We start from the raw sequence: 25,365 nt of genomic DNA, 5'->3' as shown, positions 1-25,365 counted from the left end.
AACATATGGTACACACCTAGTGACAGCACTCATTCACTCACTCATCCATGTATGTATCCGGTAGGCACTGACTGATCGCTCTTGGACGCCCCGTGCTATGCTAGACGTTCTGCTGTACTGTGCTAGCTGAAGACATTTGCGCATTTCAGCCCCAGTCAGAATTCAATAGCAAATGCAACATCCACAGAATTATCAACCTGTGTAAAAACAAAGCAAATGTTTTTAAATTTTCTAACGTGTTATTAACTTTTTGTTTGCAGTATCTGTGGGATACGAATACGAAACATGTCCTGACTTTATTCTCTGGGAGAAAAGGACAGTTATCTTACAAGGTTTTGAGATGGATGCTTCTAACCTAGGAGGCTGGTCATTGAATAAGCATCATATTTTGAATCCTCAAAGTGGTAAGCAGTTTTTTATTTTCAAAGGATATACAATTTTAAAATCACAGTCTTATTTTTAATTGTTCCAAATTTGGGGAAGACCTAAATGTCCAATACTAGGAGAATGGTTTGATAGATGTTTCCAGTCATTCAATGGAACTTTTGAAAATTGTGGTAAAAGAGGGGCGCCTGAGTGGCTCAGTCGGTTAAGTGTCCGACTTCGGCTCAGGTCATGATCTCATGGTCCGTGGGTTCGAGCCCTGCATTGGGCTCTGTGCTAACAGGTCAGAGCCTGTAGCCTGCTTCGGATTCTGTGTCTCCCTCTCTCTCTCTGCCCCTCCTCTACTTGCACTCTGTCTCTCTGTCTCTCTCTCTCCCCAAAAAAATAAACATTAAAAAAAATTTTTTTAATTGTGGTAAAAGATGCGTAATGAAGTTGACCTTTTGAACATCTGTAAGTGTACAATTCAGTGGCAGTAAGTACGTTCACAGTGTTGTGCAACCATCACCATTGTCCATTTCCAGAATGTTTCCATCATCCCAAAGAGAAAATCTGTACCCATTAAACAGCAACTCCTTATTTCTCCTCCCTGAGCCCCCTATTATACTTTCTGTCTCTATGAATTTGCCTAGTTTAGGTATCTCATGCAAAGGGAGAGACGTACATGTTTTTAAGGCTTTTCATACACATTGCCAGGCTTCCCTCAAGAATAATTGTCATTTTGTGATCAAGAGTGCCTATTTCTATGCACTTAAGAAGCTTTTAAAATGTTTTTTAATACTGGGGCGCCTGGGTGGCTCAGTCGGTTAAGCGGCCAACTTCTGCTCAGGTCATGATCTCTCGGTCCGTGAGTTCAAGCCCCACATCGGGCTCTGTGCTGACAGCTCAGAGCCTGGAGCCTGTTTTCAGATTCTGTGTCTCCCTCTCTCTGACCCTCCCCTGTTCATGCTCTGTCTCTCACTGTCTCAAAAATAAATAAAACGTTAAAAAAAATCTTTAAAAATGTTTTTAATACTTTTTTTTAATACTCTATACACACACACACAACGCTATGTATATGTATTACATGTATGTAACACCTATTTGATGCAGAAACCTTGGAAAAGTGCAAGAAAAAAATTAAGTGTAAAATTAAGGTGGTATAAGTCCACCACCTAGAGATGGCTATGTTAGTATATTTCTTTTCAGACACAACAATCTGGTTTCAAATTAGTGCTAGCATAGTGAGACCTCTTCATCACAAATTTCTATGAAACTGGGTTTTAAGAATCATCTATCGTTATTGCTGTATCGCAAGTAATTAACCAGTGTATCTGACGTTGTAACCAACTTTTCAAAAGTGGAATAACAATTGCCGTGTTTTATACAATCTAAGATTCCGTCAATTACACTGTTATTTTATGGCAAGTGCTGCCAATTAAACTATGACATGCATTGATTGCAAGATACATACTTATTTTCAGAGCTGCTAAAAATGTGAAGCAAAATGTGCACTTTAGGATCAATGAATCATCCACATGATACGGTTTTCAAAGGGCTTTGTTGAATTCTGTCCCACTTTAAGTACAACAACCCTGGAGTGTGGCATTAATCCCATTTAAAAGATCAAGAATCTGAGAATCATGTGACTTTCTCCATTAGTAAATGGCGAGTGCCGTGTGCTCCTTCTCTGCACCACAGTCGCGTATCCACATAAATGTCAGTAGATCCAGTAAGAAGCTAGGAATTGAGTCAAGGGACAGTTATAGGTAAAGAGGAGAAGAGGTAGAGGAAGACAGAAGAAGTGAAAGAATCTGGGGAAAGAGAGCAGTCCTTGACTTCACTTAGTTTTAGGTCTCCTACATCCTGAACTCGGGAAAAGGCAGAGAACCAGGACATGGTCATCTTCCATCTTTGCTTCTTTGAACTGTTCTTCCTGCTGTCACTTTCTCCTAGTGTGTGTAATTTAAATGTTACCTAAATCAGGAGAAGGGACCACAGGTGGCCCTGGAGCCCATGTGTCTCTCAGATAAACTGACCTCTCTTACCCTGGTTAAAAATGCTTCATCCAAGTTCCTTCACCTCGTTTTGCATCCTACTGGGAGGTCGGTCATTGGTGCTCCCATCCAGCTTTCATTTGAACATCTGCTGGTAAGCTTGCCCTGTGAAATCGTATTCCTTTTCATCCAAAGAGGCAGATTTTGAGCAGCCTTCAGTGGAACACGTACTTTGAGTTATTTCTTCAGGAGTGGGGATGTGAATGTCTTGAGACAGTTAACGCTTTTCCAGCCAGGCATCCTTGTATGCATCTTACCTTCGTGAAACAGCTGGCTACGGTCAGGATATCTTGTAAGGCCATGAACTGACCAAGGCTAAGAGATCCATTTTATAATCACACCTATGATCTTACTTTGTTTGCACCACAGTTGGGTCAGGCCAGCCAAGCAGCCACACAGGCTGGGAAATTTTGATTGGCAAAACTAAGCAGGTTTGCTTCAACCGTGGAATGACACCACCCACCATGGTCCCAGTGTGGGACGCCAAAGGTAAATGAGTCCATTGTGGTGTGCCTTCATCATACCTGCTCCCCCTCTTTCAAGGAATATTCTAAATTCCGTTTCAAATTGTTGGTTTTTTTAAGAGCAAAGATTCAGGCACAGATATAAAATGTCAACTTTTTTCTGTTGTCAAAAGGGGAATCATAGTTTTAAAAATACAAAAACGAAAGGGCAGATGCCACTTATTAAGTTATGAGGTTTTTTGTTTTGATTTGAAAGCGTTTGACATTTTAAGCAGCCATTTCTTTTCCACTCACTTTTACTGGCTTGTATGGATTGTCTCTTTCAAATGCCTGTCATTGACATTAAGCACAAAGTGGGAAATGACCTCGATCGAACCAGCCCCCGGCTGTGTGCTCCCAGTCCCATGTCCTCTTACCATTTGCTTCACACAGGCTTAAAAATTCAGAGCAGAGGGGAGCCATTGAGAAAGTTGGCTTTGGGGGCTCCCTGATTTCCACCAACGTGTTCTCTCCACCCCTGCCTCACCAGTAGTCAGGTTTTCCATAACAGGTACCAAGTTGGTTCTGAGAATCTTCTTAACACCTTTATTGCACTGCAATTGATATACCATACGACTCACCCACCTTAAACATACACTTCAGTGATGGTTAGTAAATTGTGGAGTTGTGCACCGAGCACCACAACAGTTTTGGAATATTGTCACCCTCAACGGATCTCTTGTGCTCACCCCAGCCCCACTAAACGTGCTTTCGGCCTCTTTCTGAGAATTTTATTCTGAGACACAAACCTTATGTTAGATAGGGTTTTTTTTTTTGTTTTTAAGGAACATTTGTTCATTGTATCATCTCATTTGTAGGCACATTGTGTTTCTACCCAAGAACTTGTCACACTTGCCAGGAAACAGATCTGAAGCCAGCTCTGCCACTGCCTTTCAGCCTGACCTTGGACACGAACACCTCTCGTGGGATGTTTTCGAAGTCTAAATCCCACCTACAAAGGCAGTTTTTAGAAGCAGAAATGATAAGTGTGAAGGAGCAGCCTTGAGAAGGCCAATTTAGAAAGCAATGCTCTTTCCCCCTCAGGTCAGACAGTCTTTTCTGACTGATTAAGGCAAGAGCGACCGTCTTTCCAAATTCACCCACTCCGCTTCTTTCTGGAAAAAGCCTAACTCTTTAGGCACCCTGCTTTTTTGATCTGAGACAGATGGCAGATTAGAAACAAGAATCTATCTTCCCCCAGTTTCCTCTCACTGGTTAAAAAGACACCTGTAATTAGATTGGATGCCTGCTGCCATTCAATTCTTTAGTTTTTCTTTGGTTCCAAAAATCATTATGCAGCGGGTACTTTCTAGAAGGCAGTGTTTTCAGACCATTTGTCATGTTAGTTGCAGCAATTATATTTACCTGACAATTAACCATTGGTTGTGGAGAATTGCTTCCAAATATTATGCCTGATATATATAGATGGTTTCTACTTTCACCAAGATAACAAAAAAACACCAGGTACTTGTGTTTTTCGATATTATTCCTTCAAAAATACATCTTCTTAGTGATTACAGAGAGTACATAGTCTTATGTTTTAAAAGAAATCGGCCCTTTAAAATTATAAGAAATAAAAATGTGTACATGAGTCATCTATTACAGAGGTAAGCTATTTGTTGTAGTATATCTTTATATCAAACACATACCCTTGTGTGTCCTCCCAGTTGAGTGTTAAAAATTATTAGAAAAAACAATCCAGGGTACTAATTGGATATCGTCATCTGTCTGCAATGGATAAAGAATTTCTTTCAACATAGGCTCCAAAATAGGCCAGTAGTTTGTCGACAAATGGTTTTACTGGGAGGGGAAGTAAATTTCCATTGATCACACTGGCATATCTTCCAGTTTGTGTTTATATCATCTCAGTCAGGTCCTAAGAGAAATATGTATTGTGTCCCTCGTTGTTCATAAGTCTGAAAAATGGTTTCTTCTTTGAAATCAGCATAAAGCACCACCCACTGGCTTCCAAGGGGAATTTTTATTTCAAACTTATTTATAAGCTTCAAAGGAAGTTCTGAGCAAGGTAGCAGAAGGGTATGAGCAGTGTGTTTAAAAGCATGCTTAGCTTACTACACAACCGACTTTGGCATCTTGGTGGAGAAAAGGGAAACTTAGGGGAGAACACACACAGTGAGCCCCATTCAGTAGGGTTTCTTTGTTGACTGTAAACAAGACACCCAACCCTAGGTGAGAAGTTGGCCTTCATATAAATAATGCGCGTTGTCCTGGGATCATTTGATTCTGTTTTCAAAATGAGCATGTGTGGCAGAATAAACTGGAAGGGAGGCGGCAGTAATTGATCAAGATTTCCAGGAACATAAACAAAATATTTTCAAAGAAACATTTTGCAGAAGAATTGGTGTTAAATCATTGTTGCTAGATGGTATGCCCCGGTTCTATGTAATGGAAGGTTAAACAGATTCTTGAAACAACAAAAACACCCTTCAGAATGATCTATTTTTCCAGGGCAGTACAAAAGGGGTTTGCCCATTTTTGTTTTGATTGCTTCAGCTTTAAACAGGAATGGTAATTTCAGTACACGGGCACTTCAGTACCTCGCATGAAAGCAAGACATCAATTGTTGAGATGTAATCAGAAAGTACATTGCCTTATGTTTTATTTCCTTTAATCATTCTTCTTCTTTGATGGAGTGCTGGGCTTTCTAATAGAAAAGGGGAGTTTTAGAATTGTAGGCTTAGAAGAATGGTTTAGAATAGCCATCTTTAGTTTTTAAATTGCCAGGAACCTGGTAATAACATGTCATTTTGAAGGTAATTGTTAACTACACCGTTATATTGATATAAAAAAAATGGAGATCTACCTGTGAAAATAGATGTTAATAGCAAATCTGGTATTTCCAAGCCAATAATTGGACATATTTTTGAATGATATACCTTGTAATGCATTGCTGAAATACAGACATGCTAAACAGTTGGTTTCCTCATTTGTTAGACAACATATCATAGTCTCATTGGTAGGATATTCAGGTAGCAATCGTCAGGAGGTTTCTTTTCGATGATGTTGTGTGACTGTCATTCAAGTTCTCATTCACTTCCTCCTGACTCATTTAAATTATAATGTTGATCACACTGCAATTAAGTGTTTTTGGGAAATGAAATTCAGTCCTATTAATCTTATTTAATTAACTATTCTAAATCTTAAGAATTTTGTTACTGATGAATAAAGTTATTAATAAAATTAATAAGAAAGTAGTGATCCTCGAGACATCTCTCGAGTTCTGCAATGAAAGACCAATTTGTTGGGGCATAAGCTCGTAGCTGTTCCTGCAGATCATATGTTGAAAAAATAGCCAGAAATCACCTTGGGAGGGAGAGTCAAAATACCTAGACTTGAAATCCGAAGGCTATATGATGTATGGGATTTGTTTCCTGGAAGGACCCTTCCAAGTACATGTTTGGTGCTATGGTATTGTGTATGTGTTACCCTCTTACTTATTTTTGCCAGCAACGTTCCTATTCCTGAGTGATCAGTGGCTTCTATTGTAGGACTGTGGGACCAAAAGTCAGAAGAAAACTGAGGAAGATATTTCAGGAAATGTTTAGGGAGAGTAACAAGCAATCCAAGGAGATAGATAGCAGGGGTCATGGGAGAAAAAATAAGACTGTACAGGATTACTGCATTCATTCATTTGCCGTCAGTTACTTCAGTCTGACACGTTGGCATGCCTTCTCACAACATGGATGTTTTACCTGCCCAGGCTCATTCTGGGCAGACTTGAGCACAGCAGTACTTGTTCCTTGGATTTTCTGCCCGGGCTCAGCAGGTTTGCAAAATCATTGGGATTTGGACAAGGAGACTACAAGAGACTCAAAACCTATTTTCAACATTTGCTGAGCTCCTCTAATGATTTGGCCATGGGGATTGGCACTAAAATGCAGAAAAGAGTCAGACAGAGGGTCTGCCTTCATGGAGCCCAGGCTCTAGTGGGAAAGATAGAGAAGTGATGAAAACAGTATCATACAAGTTAGTGGGTATAATAACGGAGCTATGGAAAACAAACCATGGGCACAAGGAAGAGGGAGTAACTAATTCTGCCTGGACAGAGCATCGGAGAGAATTGAGCTGAGCTTTGAAGGATAGATAAGAGTTCCCCAAGCAGACAAGAGGAGGAGGGCTTTCAAGATGGAGAGGGAATAGCATGTACCAGTGTAGACAGGAATGGAAGTATGTGAAAGTAATTATAAATAGTTCACTATCACAGGAACTCAAGGTCCCAAATGAGAGGATGGTGACAGGGGAGACTGAAGAAGTAGGCAAGGGTCAAGTCATGAAGACTTTGTATACCTTAATAGAGAATGTACCCCCTATCCTGTAGAGGATACAGAGCTGTTGAAAGATTCTAAGCCACATACTGAAATGATCTCAATGGCAGGAGTGGGGGTGATGGTTTGGAGATAGGTATGCATGGAGGCCAGGAGACCAAGAAGTTAAGAAAAACTGAACTAAAGCCTTAGTGGTAGGAATAGAAATGACAAAACTGGTTCGGCATATTTTGGAGATGGACTCAACGTGGGTTTCGTAATGAGTTAGGTTTAGAGAATGAGGAAAATAAGAGGCCCGGTCATGGCCACACTTCCAACTTGGGTAAATACGCTCACTGTGATGCCACTCATGAGTAAGGAACTCAGGAGGAAAAGCAGGCTTTGGCAGGGGGAGAGGAAGACAGTGAGTTCCATTTTATACTTGTTGAGTTTGAGGTGCCTCTGGGGCATCTGGGTGAGGAGATCGAGCAGGAAATTGCATGGCAGGTGACAACTCTGGACAGGAGAAAGTTTTGGCGTATAGAGATACGAGTTAAAGCCGTGAGATTGGAAGAGATTGCCCAAAGAGAATGCACAGTATTTTCCAGCATTTTCATAAGTCAGTATCTCTATTTCCTGCACTGATGATAGTGAGATATGGTCCAAAAGAGTGGAAAATTCAAGTCCCTTTCTTATATCTTTGAAGTGCATTCTAACAGCATGATTTTTTTTCACAGAAGTCAATTACCTTCCTGATGGTGTTTTGCTAAGGTTAATATTAAAATTGACTGATATTTCCTTTTCAGGAACCAGTCAGTTGCATAGTGAGGGTAATTTGAAGTCAGACAAGTGTGTGCCAAGCATCAGGAGATAGTCATCCAGAGATGAAAAATTAGCCACAGATGATTCACAGAGCCCAAAATGAACAGGAGATCATTAAAAGTTATTTATCATGGGTTTCATTGAGGCATTTAGGATCAGTACTAAAGGGTGTATTAACCCATATCACAGATAGACAAGCTGAGGCAAAGTGTCATGCTCCTGTTTGTTGTGGCCATGCAGTGTGCTTCACTCTCAAGATTTTTTCTGCCAGGCCAAAGCGTCATGGTGCTTTGAACAACAAGAGAGAAGTTAAAATGTTGCTGAGAATATTGTGAGGTAATTTTTTTATTCTCTTTTTTTTTTTCTTGGATCTAGGAATCATACATAAAGGGAATGGAGAAAATATGTTCATTTCCCAGCAGCCCCCAGTCATATCAACCATCATGGGTAACGGACACCAGCGGAGCGTAGCCTGCACCAACTGCAATGGCCCAGCTCACAACAACAAGCTCTTTGCTCCTGTTGCCTTAGCTTCTGGCCCTGATGGGAGTGTGTATGTTGGCGACTTTAATTTCATAAGACGAATATTTCCCTCAGGAAACTCCGTTAGTATTTTGGAATTAAGGTAAGTCTCCTCTAATCTCTGTTGGTTTAGCGGATAAGGAAAAAGCAAGAATGCGATAACACGAAGAGAAAGGCATTGCAAGGAAGAGCAGAAAATGCAGTAGCCCATATTGTAGCCCTGACCTCTGATGCAGGAATAGGGACAAAGGACACATAGGTCAACAGGCCCACACCTCCTACTTAAAGGACTTTTGAGCACTGCTTTGGAGAACCAGGAAGTGTTGACATCCCTGTATGTGTGGCCTTCCCTGTGGGCATTGCCATCACCGACATGGATCTCAGTACTTCCAAGTGCTCAGGTAAGCCACTCAGCCCCTGCTGGTCAAAACGAAGACTGATCAAAAATATCTATTCCACAGGTAGAGGTAATGCCAGATCCAAAAGCCTCAATTTTCTAAGTTCTCCAGGTTCAATTTTTTGAAGTGGTCACTTCATAAAAAAGAAAATGGAAGTCTGTGTTTGTATGCCCTGATAAGGAAGGAAGAACCAGTTTTTTTTTTTTTTTTTAATGCTTGAAAGCTCTATTCCTTTGGGGCAAAAAAAGATTAAAGCGTCCATCGTTAGACTTTCTCACTCTGTTCTAGGAATTTTCTGGAGAGTACAAAGTATTTTGACACCTTTTGAAAGGAATTCATACCTTCTGGTATTCCATGTTCTGAAGTTACGCAAGGATCACAACTAGACTATGGCTTAATCAGCTTATTTCTCCCTTTCTGAGGCTACAAGATACAAATATATGCCCTATGGAGTCCTAGAAAAGGAAAGCATCCCCTCCCATTCCAGTGAGGATAGACCTGTTTCCTCCCTCCTGGGTAAATTGATAGAGCCTTCCCTCCAATTGGTTATGACAGCTTTATCCCTGACACATGCCTTTGGAACTTTAGGCCAAAAGTTTCCCTCTGTTCCAGAAGATTTTGTTGTCATCCTATAAACTAGTCCATAAAACAGTTGTTGCTTCAGCCATCCCCTCATCGACCTGAAAGATAGTGACCAAAAATAGTGACCTGGGAGAATAGAGACATTAATGGAGAAACTTGTATGTACAGAGTACCATCAAGGCCAGTCAAAACATATGAAAAGTCTTGGGTCATTTCCATTTAACACTATATTCACACAAGCATAGAAATTTGAATGTATGGAGACATTCCTTGAAACTTTCCAGATTCTCATGCTTGCTCTGGAATCTACCTGCTTTTTCTCAGACTGAGTTAGTCCTTCACACCTACCTGTGGACATCTTCCAGTCCCAAGCCTCCATCCGTTTTTCATATTAATTCATTCTACTTTTAAAACATTTCTTAATTATCATTGCAAGCATTGTCATGGATAAGAAAGCTGTTAAATCCCTTGACTGATAAAAAATAGACTGTAAAGTTAAGACTTTTGTAAAGATAAAGCACATCTAGAGAGACTAGAGAGATACTAGTTCACAGCACCCTGCTCTAATCAAATGTTTATGTACCTTAGGATGTCACACTTCATGGTGACTTATCATTTCCCGCAGTATATCTCTTGGGGCACCTATTTACTGGAAAGTCAACAAGGAAGGCCAAGATGTTCATATTCCTGGATTTAGAAACGATTTATATAACATTCAACATTATATTCAAAATCCTAGGGATGTTCTGTCTACATGATGCCAAACATTGACAGAGCACTGAACAATTCATTCACCATCTGAATGTTTCTAGACATGCAGATATTAGCTGTCAGGTAGACAGAGACTTTGTCTTATGGAACCTATCTATATAGCTAACCCTATAAAGCCTCTAGGCTTTATAAAGCCTCATGGCTAGCCCTATGTAGGTAACTCCTCCAAGGAAAAACCATAAGATTAGCTATAAAAACAAATACTAATACTAATAATACTACTATTAAGAACACCCAGCTAAGTTGAGTATTTTCCTTTGTGATTTCAATGCAAATGTACCTAAGGTGCAGCAATTTTCATCGATGAGATTCTCCTTTGCTCAAGAATCCCTGACAGTTAACAGATTTGCATTTTAGTCCAAAGTACTTTATGACCTTCAACACAAAGTCATTTGAAGGATAAAATAGAAAAACTTGGACCCTAACTGCAAAGCAATATTCTCAGTATAAAGAACAATTCGTTTCTGGCAGTGGGAAGTATTGTCCAATCCCTCTGTTCATTCTGACTCCACAGTACTGTTCTCTCACATTGTCAAAGCTCTTCAAACACATAGGCGTGCACACACCGTGAGCTCACACACCCAGGCTCTCTCACTTAGCCTGAGTCTCTAGCTAGCTCTTCTGAGCTCACATCCTTTACGGCAATTCTTCTTACTTTTTTTTTTTTTTTAATTCCCAGGCCCCTTTCAGAATTTATTGAGGGCTGTGGGCCTTCTCCCCAGAAAAAGACACATTCACACAAAATTGTACATGCGATTTCAGGGGTCATATATTTTCCCTGTCTCCCTGAATGTCCCCACCCGCCAGCAACCTACCCCCTTCATAGACTCACAGTTAAGATTCCCAGGCTTAGGTTCAAAGAGAAAGTAGTTCTCCCTTGCATTTGATTCAAGGGAAAAAAAACGTAGTTTTCCCTTCTCTAACACTCCCGTGATTGGCCGTCAGAGAGATAAACAGATTGAATTTAGATGAGCATTTGACCTAATTGACAGGTAACTCCTTATTTTACTGGAGTCAAAACCATCAAACCAGTTTATGTCAGCAAACATTATCCATCATGTTTACTCAAAAACGAATATAGTTCTTATTAGATTCACCTTTAAAAAAAAAAAAAAAGTATCTGCCAAGGGGCGCCTGGGTGGCTCGGTCAGTTAAACATCCGACTTTGGCTCAGGTCACGATCTCACAGTTCGAGCCCCACATCGGGCTCTGTGCTGACAGCTAGGGGCCTGGAGCCTGCTTCAGATTCTGGGTCTCCCTCTCTCTCTGCTCCTCCCCTGCTTGCACTCTGTCTCTCTCTCTAAAGTAACGTTAGAAATAAATAAGTAAATAAATAAAATTAAAATATAAAAAAGTACCTGTCGTGATCAGTAGCCTATACTGTGTACATTGCATCTTTGATGTATAATTGGTGAATTTATATATTTGCTTTATAACTTCCAGATTTAAACTTCCTGGGGAGAAATAAGTTGATATAATAAGCCTTTGCTACATTAAGAACCATAATGGTCAATGAATTCTATCGTACATAGATAGAAAGTTCGTTTTGTACCAGTTTTTTTGTTGTTGTTAAAATCAGTTAATTTAATTGCTGCTACCACCACCACCCCCCAGTGCATATTAGTCATTTTACTTGGTTAAGTCATCTGTTTCCTTGGAAACACAGACTAATATAGTCTTTATGTTATTGGTTGCATTTAAAGCTGTGAATGGAAGAGCAATGTTGTCAATAGGTTATTACAGAAAGGGATAGAGAACATTTTAGATCTTCACCATCTGTCAAGGTTATTCATTATATAACTGAACCACTCTGTTCTCTGCTTCTCTACCTGTAAAATTGACTTCAAGTTATTATTTGAGCATCCTCTTACATGTCTTATACAGTTTAACTTGTTTTGAGATCTACAGATGTGCAGTTCTCAGCCCAAAGTTTGATGACATTTTGCTTGCTCCTACTGGATGCCCTTCTAGATTCCATTCTCTTCCATCCTCTTGTCTCATAGTGGGCCACTTGGAACAATTCCAGGTGCCCCTTGACGTTGCAAAGATTGGGAGACTATAGATTTTTCCTTCCTCAGCTCTGCTGATCCTAACTCTCCCTAATCAAATTTCCTTCGTCTGACTTCAGAAATAATTTCATTTTCATTGGTTGCCAATCATTTATTTTCTGTAGCTGGCCCCCCCATTGGCTGAACGGGGAGGGTAAGGAAAAGTCAGTTGTGTCATTATCATTAGCAATATGGCAAGAGCAACGATATTATTTCTTGTTATTGAAGTATGTAATACTCCTTTGCCTGTTTCCTGCAGATTTCATCCATACATACACATCTTAGTGTTCCCTTCCAGTGGGAAATTGAGGTAAGATGATAAAGAAGGGAAAATTATAAGATCATTATGTAAGTAATTAAATCTAAGAGAGTCTCAAAAATACATTCTCTGAAGATTTTTTTAAAGTTAGATTCATTTCCATGTGAAATAGTTTAGGTCTAGTTATTTCTGTGGCTTCGCTTCTCAGGTTAAAACTGCATACACGTACACGTCTTGCATTCGGTAACACAAAAGTGACATCACAGATCTGTGAGCTTAGTGTCAGAAAAGTCCATGGAAGTATATGGTGCAACGTGGCACCCAATGCATGCATGACATTTGATCGTGTCTACTCTGTTTGATCCCTTTCAGTAACAGGAACCTTAAACAACCCCTCGTAGACAGCCCATTGCATCTTTGGAGAGCTCTTTTAGAGAATGCTTTCTTATACCGAACTGAAATCTACCTTCATCAAACATCCAGTCAGTAGCAGCAAATGCTAGCATTGGAGACAGCACGGAAGCTCTTCCCTCTCTTCCCTGACATGCTTCCATGTGTGTGAAGACAGCTATCCCAGCTTTCTGAGCTTTCTCTTCAGTCTAAACATCCTCGAGTCCTTCAGCTGTTTCTCACCGATTGTGACTTCTTTTCTTTTTCCTTGGGTTATGGCCTCAGGGCTACTTTTCAGTTTTCTAAAACTAACGGATAATTACATGAGTAAAACTAGGAGGCACCATATCAAGTGTTTTGCAAGAATTCAAATATGAATATCCCCCTTGCTCCCCTCTCATCTTCTCATTTCACAAATCTATTAGAAAACCTGTTAAGCGTGACTGGGAATGATTTATTCTTTATAAAAACCTCATGCTGTTATTGTTCAAGATGCTGATATTCTCCAGATCTTTATTTTGTCCTTCCCTTAAGATGAAAGAAAGAAGAAAATAAGAGCCTGACAAATGCTTCCCGGTACCTTGATAATTTGGACTCAACAAGTGTCACTGTGACATGAAAATTTCTCTTGAGATTTTACTGTTTATTTTACAGTGACTGGTTAGTATTTCCTCCATTGTCCTGAACTTGACTCCTGTCACTGACTAGGGATTGAGTAGAACTGGAATAGCACCCATTTAGGGGGGGTAGCGTGCAGAGGGGCAGCAGAACTTGTAGAGCACTCTGCTGAAGGAACAAATGGAACCTGGGCTTTGAGAGCTCTGAAAATATCTGACAAATGACCAAGACCCATCCCTTTGGCAGAAGCACTGGAGCAACAAATAGAGAGACACACACTCCATGTAGGTGAAATAGGTGGTTACCTCTCCAGGGTGAGCTTGTGTATTAGCGGTAGGCCCCCTCCACTGCACCCAGCAACATCTTTGCTGCCCTTCCATGGTGCCCAAATTCCCTCTCTAAGAAATGTGGTCCTTTGAGTTGAGGCACTGCATCTCTAAGAGTCCCCGACCCAAGAACCTCTGTTAGAATGACCAAGCGAAAATCATCATTAGCCCTTGGGCACGGATTCATTGGTCGGATTGGTTTCCAAGGAGCTGCTAGCTGAAAGCGGGGCCCTAAAACACACAACAAGTAAGATGTGATAAGGGCAAGGGACAGAGCCAGAGTGCGAGGGAGGTGAGGGTTGCTGGCGTTGGAAGCTCTAAGAAGTCAGTAAATGGCAGGAGTGGGAACTCAGTCTTCAAAGGAAGGATACCACAGAAACATGAGCAGGGAGGGAAGTCCACTTTTCGACATCAAATATTTCTGGCTAAGTGTAAGGGAAGAAGCTGAGAACAGCATGAAAAGCAAGGAAAGTGCTACAACCACCACAAAGCAGGCCGGGCAAACCCATGATGCCGGGTCAGTAGACAGGAACTCCCAAGTTGGCATAGTCTCTCTTTCTCCATCTCCCACCTCGCTAATGTACAAAAAGAAGAGGTCGAACGTTATGCTAAGTGAAAGAAGCCAGACACAAAAAGGCACATGATCTGGGTCCATTTCTGTGAACCACCCAGAATAGGCAAGTCCACAGAGATGGAAAGCAAATTAGACAGAAAGCCTGGGCCTGGGGCAGGGCGGGAATAGGGATCGACTGCTAACGGGTACGGGCTTTCTCCCTGAGGTGATGAAAACGTTCTGGGAATGGATGACGGCAATGGTGGCACAACTCTCTGAGTTTACTAGAAACTGCTGAATTGTACTTTTTAGAAGGGTGAATTTTATGGTATGTGAATTATATCTCAATAACTTTTTTTTAATTAAAAAAGAAGAGATGGCCCTTTTAATCATCTCGGTCCTGAGAAAATCCAAGATCAAGTTACAGACCCTACCCTCGGGAGCATTTCTTGGTCCAAAAAGATATGGCAGTTCTACACCTTTCTCCTCCTCCTAACTCGTGGCAAGCTTCAAGGCAGTCAGTTGCCAGGCGGCGGTGCCCACTGATGGGCCCGGGCACTTGCGAAGAGCTCACACTGGCACCTCAGCGTGCCATCGGTTGCTAGCTACACAGCGAACTGACTTTGGTGGGAGCTCCATCCTAAATCCTTAACTAAAAGTAATGCCGAGACAGAACAGGGTCACACACTGGAAATAAATTCCATCATTTTCACTTCCTCCTTCTGGGATGTTAATGAGAGACGCTGCTCTTCATAATACACGACATCTTTCCACGTTCCCAGTGACATTATTGGCAGGATCAGAAGCAGCTGCAAGAAAGTCAAACCACTCTCCTCCCCACCCCTTGCCATCACCATTGCAAAACGCTTTGTAGCCACACGAGTGGTTCTGTACCATGAGAATCTGTTGCCAATGAAGCCATGTTTTAATGAGGTCCTTCTAGTACTTTCACAACTCGACTTCCTTCAGGAAGTGATTAGAGCCAGCCTCGAGCACACTCACCTGCTTGCTTAGAGGCCACAGAAACAAGCAAGTGTCTGGAGACAAAGAAACTCAAAGAGGTCCAAATGCCCGAGGCTGGGTTTCTAATCAGAGCTCCATCCTTACCTGTTGACCTTTTGTGTCAACCCACAGGATACCTACCCTTTTGAGGTGGGCCAGGGAAACAGAAAAGTCAGTGCATCCTGACCTGTGGCCCAACTAGTGAAATTCCCAGAAAGATTTTCTTTGAAAAGAGTTGAATCAGTAGGAGCAGATAGCTTCAGATGAAATCATTTTGTATCTTCCCCACTTTCCTGACATTGCAAAGAAGAAGAACATTTTCTAGTTTAGATAAAAAGATGTGTTACCTTCATGTTTTTTAAGATGACATGAAGGTCCAGGTTTAAAAGGATTTTAAAATTAAAATGACCGTGTTTCACAGATGATTATAGCCTTTTAATTCTGGGCAGATGTGACCCAAAGTCAGGCCTGTACTCAGACCGCGTCCCCTGTGCGAGAAGGCTCATCCCAGGTCCCAGAGTGAAATACCCTAAGCAGCACCATGTGCCAAGGGGCTTACCAGTAAGGGTCTCCCAAAGTGTTTTGCTTCTTCTGACCTGACAGATCTGTTTTGCCTACCCCGCTTGCCCTGCTGGAGTGTAGATAATTGGAAGACACGAGGCCCTAGTAGCTGATGTACATGATGTTTTAGTGATGCTATTTTGATGCAGCAGTCTTGCTACCAGGGACATTCTGCCACGGTCTAAGAGAAAACTTTTCCGCTTTTAATTTGTCAGGTCTTTTAATATTGCTAAGTAATGTGCTAATGTACACAAGAGATGTCCCTGTCTTATCTCTGAGATCATATAAGTGGCTTTGGGCTAGATCTGGGAAGCCCATTGCACACAAGGCTTGATTTGCCATTTTGGCAAAGTAGCTTTCAGAACAGAGGCTGCAGTGGTCTGACCCTTTGCAGTGGCTGCTTCTTCAAAGGCTAGCCCAGTGGTTCTTAAACCTTTCCCTGCATCAGAATCGCCAGCTGAGTCTGTTAAAAATGAAATGCCCAGGCCCCATGTCCACCACGAGGTTCTGATTCAGTACAAGTGGGGAGAAGCCCAGGAAACTGCACATGTAGCAAGAACCCAAGTGATTCTGGTGAAGATGGTCCAGGGAGAAAAAACTGCCTTAGAGCTTTGCCCACCCACCAAACAGGCTCTTCCTTCGCCTTGACACCATCTTAAGAGGAGAAGCCAGGAAGGCTTTGCCATGCACATCTGATGAAATGATCCCTACGGAGTCTCTAATAGCCACAAACTGGGTTAGGAATAGGTGTGTCTGCTTAGATTTGGCTTGTTGAATGATACTGACGACTCTCTATTTGTTTTTACTTGCCACTCACGGATAACCTTGTGCACCCTAGAAACAGAGATACCAGACATAGGTGAGTAAATCACGTGGGCAGCTACCTAATGCCCCTTCTTGCCTAAGAGGCCACCTCGTAATAATGTGCTAACAGGGAGATTTTACTTTTCAAGTGAGGTTAAAGGAATGATGTGAAAGTGAATTTAGAAGTTATGATTCAGGTAAGAGTCTTACAAAAGAAGAGAGCTCCGTTAAGTGGGAATTTGCTGGAGGATCAGACCCTATCGAAAAGAAAACAAGATAAGTGAGAACTGGCAGTTCAGTACTTCATGGGGAAGCAAGCCTTAAGTCTCATTATGTTTTCCTTAGGTGATATCACAAATGAGTCTGTAAGTTCAAACGGATTCAATGTTTTCAAGTTGCAGGTAGAAAGAGAGGTAATACAGCAATCTTCCCAGATCCAGAAATATAGTTGACAAGTGTATTAAGAGACAGTGACCATGATGACCTTCTTGAATAAGATTTTTCTTTTCTCCTTTTATGTGACCTCATGATTTCTGTTTCTTCCCACCAAAAAGAAATAATAGAAAAACTTTAAACCAACCATTTACCGACAATGGCACGTAGCTCTGAAATTAATCATAATGAATATTTCTCTTCAATTTGTTTATGCATTACACTTGTCAAAACTGTTCTAAATTACCTGAAATTGCAAAGGAGAAAATTGAATTTGTTCACTTCCGAATGCCAATTGTCATCAAAATGGCACTGATAGGGTTTTTAATTTGGGTTTCGTTTGGGAGATGCCACTTCCTAAATGCCAGTGCACAAGATAGCCTTGCTACTTTGGCATAACTGATTCTTTAAGCAAATTAAGTTGGTTGTCAAATTGCTTACTAGTAAAGCGTTGCACAGTATTAATTATAAGCATTAATTGCCCATTTAACAATCTGCGATTTTAACTAGCATGAATGAAGTGATCTTCGCCAAGTTGAAGGGCATTGCTCGAATGTAACACTAACCAGAAGGTGACAATAAGTCTAACGCTGAAGTCATAAAAGAAATCTCCACGTATCTCAAATTGCAATATGCACGTAGACACAAGGGATTAGAACAAATTGGAATGTAGTCCAGTGGTTTTCTTTCTCAGGTATGGCATGTTTTTAGAAAGTGGAAAGAAACCAATCTAAAAAGAGCTGAAGTGCACTTGGGAAATGGCATGAAATGGCAAGAAATTACATATCTATATAGGAGACCTCCCTGACTGTTGCCTGTCAAGAAAATAACATTAATCAGATTTGAATTTTGTGTGTTGGGCTATTCCATTTTCTAAAGGCCAGTGCACAAAATTTTAGAACAGCCTAGCTGAGCAAAACAGGATATGTTGCTCAGTTAGAGGAAGACAGGAGCACAGATATTTTTTTTTTTTTTACCACCTTCAGAACTAAAGTATTCTGAAGGCGCTTTGTACACACAGTCACATGTGATCTAATCTAGTCTTGGTCAGAGCATAGGCTTGTTAGTGACCCTGAGCAAGCCCTCTATGGGTCTGGGTTTCCCCAGCTGAGATTGGAGGAGAATGATAATTTTAACTTCCCTCACAGGCACATTGGGGATATTCAATAATAAATGAATGTAATGCATTCCAAAGTGCTTTTATGCGAATAACATTTCTCTTGGAAAAATAGCCTATGGACTTTTCCTAAACAAAACATGATTAATCTGGCTCAGTTGAAACTTCCACAAACTGGCTACCAAAATATTGAAGGCTGTTTCAGGAAGGGTTACGACCCCCTTTTTATCCTAGGAAGATCTAAGGGCACTGGAGAAATTTTATTCTGAAGGCAAACATTCAACTAAATATGTAAAAACTTTTACTCAAACCCCTATCTAAGCAGTCTTTGCTACAGAGATGCCTTGTCTGATATGACTGCCAAACCAATTCTGGAGTCTGTTGGGGCCCTTTACAGTTTATTTACAGCAGCTGTCATGGTGGTTCCAGGGTGGAAGATGTCCCTGGAATCTACTGAATTCTCTTATTTGATGAAGTGAAGGTAAGTAGAAAAAAATCAAGTATTCCTAATGGATCTGATTTTTTTCCAATTAAAACTATAAACTGGGTCTCAAATCAGTATTTGCTAGCCTTTACCATCATTAACGTACATAAATATGCTTAGAGGGCAAGTATAATTACGAATACAATCAGGAATGTACCAGTCCTTAAGGGCAACTTAATTACTCTGATGGCCCTTTCCCTGCCGTTTTGCTGGGCTAAGTGGCCAAGACCTGAACACTTGCATGTTTTAGTTAGTTTCATGTCCTACACTTTAGTTCAGCAGTAACTGAACATCAATCCCGTCAGACACTCCGTTGGCACGGAAGACAGAGGGATGAATATGGTTCCCGCCCGTAAAGAGCTTACAGTGTAGTTGGAAAAAGAGATGTGAAAAAAATAGTGCTTACACCCAGCACTCACATCTTGGTTTCCAGTACCATTCTCCGATAGGAGGAACCCAGGGTCTTTAGCAAAATGATTGATTCCAGTGCTGGGGAAGGGACTATAAAAGATGAGCCTGGAGCATCTTGTAGTGCCAAAACGTAAAGAAAGGCTAAAACAGCACAAGAAACAAACACTCCTCCACACTGACGGACATATGTCAAAGGGTCTCATGAGACAACAGGAAGAGTTCACAATGGCCAATGCCGTAACAATTTGAGCAACAAAATAAAGTAGCATGGAGTTTTCATGCACGGTATAAAACAAATATCCATGTGTCCCTACTGATATAAATTAACGGTTGAATCCATAATAGAGGAGAAGAGATCAAGCTCTCGTGCAGAAGAATTTCAAATCATTTATGTAGACATTTCACCTTCAAGGAGGTGGAGTGTAACTCCCTACCCCTCAAGTGTTGCCTTCACAGAGTGACTTCCTTCCAAAGAGCACACTATGGAAAGTGGAAGAGAAAGAATAATTTTACACTACCTCAGCCAGGTGATCAAGGTCAACATCAACGGTCACAAGTCATGCGAATGGCACTTTACCCCTGTGGTCTTCGTCCCCCAAACCCATAACCCCTGTCTAACCAGGAGAAAAACATTAGACACGTTCCAGTAGAGGACATCCTACAACATACCTGGCCAATACTCCTTAAAACTGCTAAGGTTATCAGAAACAAGGAAAGTCTGAGAAACTGTCACAGCCCAGAGGAGCCTAAGGAGACATGATGACTCTATATGATTGGGTATCCTAGATGGAATACTGGAACACACAAAAAGGCATTAGATAAAAACTAAGGAAATCTGAATCAAGTATGGACTTCAGTTTATCTATAAAAATAATGCTAATAGAATGTGATAGGTGCTGCTAGGTCACACGTACCTTTTCTCTGCTCACGTCTTTCCGCCTTTACTTCTGTTGCCGCACTTGACAGTCATTCCCGGTTTACCGATCTGACTCCCCCCTTGGACCATGAATTTCACAATGAAAGGGACTATATCATGCACACAAGTAGGTCTCCAGACGATAGCACAGTTCCAAGGCACATTAGTGTACTTAGTAAATACTTCTTAATTAATGAACGACCACATCATACAGAAATGGTACTGAGCAAAGAGTTCAGAGAAGATACGAGAGGCTTAGAGTAATGACCATGGAGATAAAGAGAAGCGGGCGGATTGGAGAAGAGTTTAGGAGGTAGAATTTTTAAACGCAGGATGTTTTACTGGATGTGGAGAATGACAGGAGGAGTAAAGAATGGCACCTGGCTTAGACAGCTGGGTGTGGGGCAGAGTTCTGGGCTGTGAGCACATCAGAGATAAGACAGGTTGCTTTCCTCCAAGCTCACATGGTTTGTTGGGGGATACAGATACAAAAATTGATACGATATGTAATCTCCAGAACAGAGGTAAGTGCGATGCAGATAACCCAGACTGGAGATTTAGGGAAGGCTTTCTTCAGGAAATGATGCCTGAGTAAAGCCTTAAAAGGCACGTGAGGATTTACTAAGTGAAGAAAGGCTTGCATACCACACCAAGGAATGTTAAAAAGCTTTTAACGTTCTTAAAGATGGGGCCCAACAAACGTTAGGATCAAGGAAAATATCCCCCAAACCGATGTTGCTACAGCCATAAAAAAAATGGGATTAGGAAGAATCAAAATTAATTAATGAGCTCAGCCATGTATGCAGATAAAAATGTCACAAGAGATTCCATGCGAATATGTAATTGAAGAGTTTCAGGAATACCAAAATCTGATCAAGGTAATTTTAGTGTCACCTTTAAAAGGTATGGCTGATTGTGATTATAACTGAAAAAAAAAGGTCATATGTAATCAGTTCTGTTATGCCCTGAAATAAGACAAAAGGGATTAGAAAAGTGTGGTGGTCAGCTAAAAAATGGAAGCTCGGAATGGAAAAGTTTGGGAATGTTATCTCTAGCACAGCCCTCCCCACACCAGACTCCTCCATCTTTGTACCTGCCTTTCAGTTTACAACAGGAGCCTGGAGGCCGGCGGGGCCCCCAGTGAGGCAGGAACCCTGGAGAAGAAGTAAGATTCTGAAGGATGGGGAAGGCAGGAAGACAAGAACTTCTGTTTGGGATTTGTTGAGTTTGAGGTGACTGTGAGCCATCCGGGCAGTCATCTAGTAGGTAATTGGAGAACCGGGTATGAAAGACATTGATGACAAAAATTATTTCCTGGGATTTTCTCTCTTCTGCTTCTTTCTCTGCCCCCCATATAGATGGTATTGAAATACCAGCTTCATCGCAGGTTGGCAGTACACACTGAGGTGTTAAATACTCAGACCCATTACTAGAAAAACAAAGTAGCATCCATCCCCTCAGTACATGAGAAAGATCCGTTTCGGGTCTTTTTTTTGCCATCTCCTAAGAGAATTTTCCATCTGTGACAAAAGGCAGACCCCAGGGGATGTATAGTGAACAAACTACTTTGAATAACTTTACTTTTCTCTTCCTTAGCACAAGTCCTGCCCATAAATACTACCTGGCTATGGACCCTGTGTCTGAATCACTTTATCTATCGGACACCAACACTCGAAAAGTCTACAAGTTAAAATCTCTTGTGGAAACAAAAGATCTTTCCAAGAATTTTGAAGTGGTGGCAGGGACAGGTGATCAGTGCCTTCCCTTTGACCAGAGTCACTGTGGAGATGGCGGGAGAGCATCGGAAGCTTCACTGAACAGCCCTCGAGGTAAAAAAAAAAAAAAAATCGTTTGTTCATCTAACAATTTCATTTGATCTCACAAAATCCTAAGACTGTTGACATACTATAGTCCATCTATCTCAATATTGCCTCTGACACACATGGTCTCTGAAGTCCATCCCAGAAGACAGGCATGGTCAGGACTAATTTTTAGCTAATAAGCGTTCGTATTGTCATTAGTGTTATTAAAATGTTGAAATGCTTCTTTTCCGGTTGATAAATAATTATTTCCCAGAGCCCTCTGAGTGCCTCCTGTACGCCCCACCCTCTCCCCAGAGACTACTTCCTGGAAATTCCCAGCAGTCCAAAAACTGAAGGGTTAACTCCTGGCCTGTCCTGGTTGGGATCAGGTCTGTGCTCACCTTCTTTCTACCCCTGTGAAATACGTTGAGTATTTCACAGAGTCTGGACATTCCTGGCTCTTTCTTAACTAAGAATTAACGAACCTTTCTTCCATTACTTTATCTAAATCATTCTTAAAGCTATTTGTACTTTCACTTTATGTCCTCCCTAGGGTAGCAAATTCCACTTTTTTTCATTTCTCTTTTCTCTTTTCTTTTTTCTTTCTTTCTTTCTTTCTTTCTTTCTTTCGTTTTGTTTTTTGTTGTTGTTGTTGTTGTTGTTGTTTTTGTTTTGTTTTTTTTGCCTTCTGTGGGAGTTCGGCCTTACTTTTATTTGTCCTAAATTTACTTCTCAGTCTTCCAAAGCCAATCCTCAATTCTGTTGCCTGAGACTTGTGAATAAATCTGCGTTCTCTCAATCAGCATCATGATTTTATACACTTGGATCATATTTCCATCTTAGGCCACTAAGCTGAAGGATAGTCACCTTTAAATCTGTTACCCTATATCATCCACCCAATCTCCTTAATTATTTAATCATTATTCTCTGTTCCTTCTCCACAATGGTGTGTGTGTGTGTGTGTGTGTATGTGTGCGCGCGTGCATATATCCTTCTAGACTTTTTTCTAGGCATATCATAGAAAATGCATATTTTATTTTGTAGTAATGGATTCATTGTATAGAATGCTGTTCTATAATCTTCTTTTCACACACTTAATATATTATGAACATCTTTCCATGCCAAAAAATATAGTGAGGTCAATGTGTTTCATTTGTTAGATGGTCGCTTATTATTTCAAATTTTAAGAGGTTACTCTTTAGCCATTTGACATTTGCCATATGGGGATTAAATTCCAACTATAATCAGAGTTTAAAGCCTTCCCTTTTTTTCAAGGCCATATTCAAGTCCGATGTCTTTCATAAAGCCTCTCTGGCTAACCCTAGTCCATTAAATCTGAATTTTTCTAACAGTGTCTACACTACCCAATTACCACTTGATTATATTTTGCCTTCTTTTACTTTCTAGTTCTTTCTTGAATAGGAAGTTTTTACTACCGAGGTAAACTACTAGAGCTGAGAAACTACATCTAATTTTTTTTTTTTTTGCATCTTCCCCACTTCCTCAGCAATGTCTTCTACAGTGTGGGATCGACATATGTGCTCGTCGTGTAATTGATCAGTTAGGTAGCTCTTATCTATACCAAATATTCCCAAAAGGAATTTCAGTTGTGCTTTAAAAATATGGCCTCTTTTTCTCAAAGGGAATATAAGCCCCCACCCAAATATCATGGTAAAGTGTTTTTAAAATATTTCTTTCTTCTCTTGTGCCAGCTCTCATTCCTTACACATAGTAGGTCCACAATAAATACTTGATGAGTGAATGCATAACTCAGGTGCAACATATAATCAGCTCATCTTTCAAGGAAATATATCAGGCTGGGTCCCACCTTTTACACAGATTTAAAACTCATGCAGATATTATAAGGATTTCTGCATAAGAAACAGGGAGGAATCAAGCTTGTATTGTGCCTGAAATTGACATCCTCCTGAGTTGCTGCTTGAATAAAAACCACTCATCTCACCTACCACATTCAACCTGCCACATAAAGGATGAATATCTTAGCTTTTTCAAATAGAACAAATAATTGGTTCACTGCAGGGTTTTTTTTTTTCTTTGCTTGGAAAGCAGCAATAATAGAGTCCTGATGAACAAGATTTACATGAACTCTTAAAGCATCAGTAATGAGAGTACCAAAATTTATATATCTATTAAAGATAATATTAAACTAAGTTTTTCTTCTTCTTGTAGCTAGTAGTACATTTTTCTTTGGCTTGATTTACTCGTCTTTCTATCCAAGAGTGGCCTTTATAATAATCCAGTACACTTTATCCATCCCAAAGCGGGCAGTGGCCCTAAGAACATCTGGCTCAGGCTTCAGAGAGCTAAATGTCTAATCCATCCGAGACAGCTTTCACCTAACATGCTGAAGCTGATGTTGACAACCTCTGCTCTGATCCAGTGAGTGAATGAGGATATTGAAAGGAGGGGACTGTGTGGCTCACACTAAGTATCCACCATGTCTTCTTCAGCCGTGTTAACAGTATCTGAAGACCCTGTTAGAGATCTTCAAAATCACTCAGATGGCAGAACCTGTGTCCAGACATCAGTTGCTCTTGAAATTGCTGGTCGGGACACTTAGATGCCTGGCTGGGGCACCTATCTCCTTGCTGAATATAGACAGCACTCACCATTGGCAGTGAATCAGAAGTGAGATTCTCATTATATGGAATGCTGCAGGGCAATTTCATAGACTTCTGTAGAAGAAGGAAAAATCATGCAAGAAGTCATTAAAGCACAGTGTGCAAATTGAGGGGAGAGTATTGCTAATTGCTAATGATGTCTTTGAGGTTATCCTGCAGGTTCTTTATCTCTCAAGAAAGACCAATTTGTTTGTTTTTTTCTTTATAACTACCATGCACCCCAGCTCCTTCTTCCTTCCCCCATAGAAGACAGCAAATGTTTAATGGATTTCTTTAAGGAGAAGTTTGATTTTTCTCTCTACCTAGAAGCTAATAAAGAAAAGCTGTAGATCAGTAGAAAATGGAAATGTACATCTAGGGAGTACAATTTCTAGGTTAGGAAAGAGAGCTTGCTCTAAGACTTTAACAAGCAACATATTGCAATTATAGGCAGGCTCTCCAACATGTCCTTAATTATGCAAGGTAAGTCAAATAAATGTTAATCTGCAAGACAGCTCATTTATTTTCTGAATCTATTCTAAAAATAGGATGAAATGAAATTTGCTTTTGAGATCATTCGTCCTAACGTCGGAATAAATTATGAAATGGGATTAAAAACCAGTCAGCAAAAGGTAAAAGGTCATAAGCCATGGGAATTTTTTTTTTTTTTCCGAGAAATGGCAGCAAACTGTGACGAATGCCAGGTTAGGGAAGCTACACTTTCTTGTTCAATGCATG

The 25,365-nt window shown here is 40.6% G+C and overlaps 1 protein-coding gene across 1 annotated transcript in view; it reads left to right on the top strand.

Annotated features, from left to right (window-relative positions):
* The window catches only part of TENM1 (teneurin transmembrane protein 1), a 777,891-nt gene that overhangs the window by 658,450 nt on the left and 94,076 nt on the right, over positions 1-25,365 (top strand). The window contains exons 21-23 of the mRNA XM_049644834.1: positions 261-404; positions 8,386-8,635; positions 21,801-22,033. Of these exons, the coding sequence (XP_049500791.1) occupies positions 261-404; positions 8,386-8,635; positions 21,801-22,033 (627 nt within the window). The remainder of the gene's footprint in view (positions 1-260; positions 405-8,385; positions 8,636-21,800; positions 22,034-25,365) is intronic.

This window comes from Panthera uncia, chromosome X, assembly GCF_023721935.1.
Source record: "Panthera uncia isolate 11264 chromosome X, Puncia_PCG_1.0, whole genome shotgun sequence".
NCBI lineage: Eukaryota > Metazoa > Chordata > Mammalia > Carnivora > Felidae > Panthera > Panthera uncia.
The sequence above is the reverse complement of the archived record's forward strand: the minus strand, read 5'-3'. Positions and strand labels throughout refer to the sequence as shown.